General features: G+C 42.5%; 1 protein-coding gene across 1 annotated transcript; it reads left to right on the forward strand.

The window, feature by feature from the left end:
- The first annotated feature begins 1453 nt into the window (after window positions 1-1453).
- Window positions 1454-2353, forward strand: LOC115683308 (uncharacterized). The gene has a single exon (XM_030607785.2). It carries the CDS (start codon window positions 1489-1491, stop codon window positions 2188-2190), a length of 702 nt encoding a protein of 233 aa, XP_030463645.1. The 5' UTR covers window positions 1454-1488; the 3' UTR covers window positions 2191-2353.
- Window positions 2354-3858: the final 1505 nt, after the last annotated feature.

Consider the following 3858-nt stretch of genomic DNA (forward strand, 5'->3'; position numbering starts at 1 on the left):
CATCACTCAAGTAATCAGCAGAATCAAAACAAAGTGTTAAGGAACTGTTCTGCTTTGCATCTTCAAAGGCATCAGGTTCTCCTCATGCAATCTGACTAAAGTGGGGAATGCATCATGTGTTTTTGGGGATCAAATAATGAGTCATAAACTCCTGGTATTCTCCAGAGAAAGCCGTGTGTATGCACAAAAACTGTCTCGTAACGATCTTTATTCTGGAGCGTTCTTAAAATTTTTCTGCATTTTTGAGAACTTGATGAGCAGCTCCAGAAGGAATTATTCTTCTCATGCTCCCTCTTTACTTGCATACAGATGAAATTTTTCTATCATAACAATTTGACATATTCATTTGCTCATACAAGTTGATTCAGTTAGAGAATGAGGGTAATGGAATGGCGATTTCAATAATCATTAATCTCTGGTGTCACTCTCATTATAGATAATCTCCAACACTGAACACAGTTTGACAAACCAAATTAACAGGAAGTTACCTAGAAAAGATGACAGGCCGAAACTATTCTTGGTTGAAGATCTGCCTTGTCTTTGGGAGAATAAGTTGCATTCTGGATCTAAAGGAACAGCACTAACATTTCCACGATCTGTGTATGTTCAAAAGTTGGATCTCTTCATATATCCCGCATTTCCTTGTTCAATCTACTGCTAAAGGTTGAGGATGCATGTCTGCAGTATGTGTGGAACTATCCTATGCTACAGGGACATTAAATGATGGGAATACCCTTCTTGGCCTTTTCAGGGAAACAAATATAAATGTTTAACAAATGCAGAGCTATCTTTTATGCAGCTTCAATCGCAACCATCATCTCGGTTCCATCTAATACTCGAGAACAATCCAAAAAGAATTTCTTTTTGCGCCATTGTTTCTCTCTTTGGACAGTATATGAACATTGTAAGCGCCGTCGTTTGGCATATTAATCGGCTCACAAGGATGCGATTCCATCAAAAGATGAGGCTATGGGGGACGGCAACTTCAATAAATATTATGTTCCTATCAATGTTGCTCTCCTGGTATATAACATGCCAATAGCATGTGACAGATAGCAACCTTAAATTACCCTGATCAAAACTCGTTTGAGGTAGCTGCCAACTACAAGAAACAAATTTGACACTTGAGTTAACCGAAATAAGTAAAAGATCTCTATCTTCTATGTATTTTTTAAACACAATTCACCATCAACAGACACAATGATAGATATCACGGAGTGTTGACACGTCGAGGTCTCTCTGAATTGACGTTGGCAGATTGGCTTTTATCGATACATTCGAATTATTGTAAACGGAAGTCTGTGTGAAACTACTACGCAATCACATAGAAACATGTTCAACAGGACAAAGAAGGATTAGAAAAAAAGAATCAGTGTTCACATCTTGTTTTTTCATTGATCATCAGCTTATAATGCAGTGCAATATTCGGTCAGTGCCTCGTGCGAATCAGTACCCGATTGCAAGAGCAAAGACTTTTGGACAGGCAAAATGGGAAAGATCGACGCCGACCAAAGCATACAACACTTAAGCCACCAACATCCCTTAAGGCTTCTCAACATCCAGCAGCACTCCACCGGAAGCAGAGTCCTATGTTCAGGCTGCAAGCTAGCGATCTCCGAGTGGGCCTACTGTTGCTTCCCATGCAACTTCTGCCTCCACCGGACCTGTTCCCAGATGCCGCAGAAGCTGAGCCACAGGATCGACCCCAAACACATTCTTACTTTGACCCCGACCCCAGTCTACGAGGGAGGCGCTTTCGTGTGCAATGCCTGCGGAAAGTTAGGCACGGGCTTTTCTTACCACTGTCAAGAGTGCGAGCTCGATCTGCATCCTCTCTGCGCTTTTGCGCCGTCACCAATTCCTGACACTCCGCTACAACAGCAAGTGAATTATTCTCATGCCGGGCCACCGTGCCACAGCGTCTCTATCCCAACTGTGCCAGGGCCAGGATTCATTAGTCATCTGTATTTCCCAGATCCTAATCCGCAAGTTGGATGCACAACCATGAGATACCAACCATATGATCACTATCCGGGTGTAATTTATTGTCCATTTCCAGGACATGGACCTACTCAGAGGAATGATTGGGGTGAGAGTAGTCTGATGGGTACTGTGTTCCAGGGAATCGCCGAGGGTTTGGCTCAGCAAGCTGGGACGGACATCCTCCAAGGCTTCCTAGGAAATTCCTAGTGGAAGATATTATGTCGCGCAATCTTCCGCTTCCAGGTAGCTTCGAGCACGCTACAAGGTATCTTTGATATCACCTTGAATAAGAAAGAAGACGAGATCAGATATGAGTTGCTTGCTAGTTCTGTGATTGCTCTTTGTTTATCTCACTCTACCATTTCGAGGATCCCGACAGAAAACATGCTTACTGTAGAGTTGGCTTTTGTTCATGTACGAAGTGTTTCACCTAGCAGCTTAATGAAGGCCGGCGAGTAATAAGAACAGCTTAGTGACTAGGTCTATGGTAGTAATACCATCGTTGCCCACCAGTTCTCTTCCTCCGGCCGCATCAACTCCTTCGCAAAGCGGGTGTTGAGAGTGTGCTTTGAATAGAGTAAAGGTGCGCAATGAGTAGATAGTTCACCGTAGAATTGACTAATATGACCATCGATGGTTGAGAGAAGCTTTGAGAAAGATTTATCCATACTTTAAGATAAGATATTCATGTGCAGTATAATTTCCTCGTCTGAAGAAGTTCCTCGATGCTGCATTACTTTTCCAATTACGATCGCATCGGTGCAATAGATGACACTTATATCCAGATGATGGTACTAACTAGACCTGCTCATTGGGAGGGCCAGCCCTGATCAAGGCCAAACCTTTAGACGCAGTGCCAAGTCCTATAGGTGCGGGCGTCGGCAACGGCAAGTGCCCATGTCCGGCCAAGGGGACAACATGGCCGGCCCCGCTTCCACCTTTATATCCATCAATTTTTTTTTTAGAATTCTACCTTAAAAAAGAAAAAAAATGTGAAAACCAAATGAAAAATAATTATTTTACTCTTTTACCTATGAGCTTTTATACTATTTCTGTATACTATATCAGAAAATTAGCCTTATTGTATCCTGTTAGCAGTTATAAATTTTTTTCAGCATCGAGGTGGAATAGTTAATAATGGGTGGGCTGGGCCTCCAGACCCTTGCCAAGGCTCGGCTTGCCCCCGGAATCGGCCTAGAAATTTTGCGAGGCCTATTCAATGGGCCTAAAAAAAATAACGGTGGGCCCACGGGCTGCCTGCCCCTTGACAAGGTCCAGTACCAATGAATGATCAAATTCGATGCATAGAGATAAAAGAGAAATCCCGCTAAAAAAAGTGTTATCAATGCCTCTTGTTTCAATATCAAATTCGCCTTTGCATGGTATTGAATATAACTTCTGCTCTCTCTCAATTTCGCCCGTATGGAATTCATAAACCTTAGATATCCAATTATAAACCGAACATTCCGGCGATGGGTGAGGGAGGTCCCACCGCTTGAATGAGCCTAGGTTCAGTTTTGTTAGCGACCAATGAGTTCGGGGGTTCGGATTTGAAGGGAAAAGTGTTGAAAAAGTCCTAAATTTTTTGCATTAGTGCCAATTTAATCCTAAACCTTTTTTTGTTGCCAATTGAATCATAAATCTTTTGTCTTTGTGCCAATTCAATCCTTCCAACTAATTTTGGCTGGATTTTGGTGATGTGAATGTGTCACGGGTCGATCGATCTAGCGTTCCCACACCCGTGCGGCCTTAGAAATTTCTCCCCAAGTAAGCCTTCCCACACTCACACTCACAAGAACTTTAGAGAGAGAAACTCTAGAGAGAGAAGCTCTCAACTTTGTATTGCTTCTTGAAAATGAGATATGATAAAATGAA

This window comes from Syzygium oleosum, unplaced genomic scaffold (assembly GCF_021117445.2).
Source record: "Syzygium oleosum isolate NSW1041296 unplaced genomic scaffold, Sole_v2.1 Sole_v2.10, whole genome shotgun sequence".
Taxonomy (NCBI): domain Eukaryota; kingdom Viridiplantae; phylum Streptophyta; class Magnoliopsida; order Myrtales; family Myrtaceae; genus Syzygium; species Syzygium oleosum.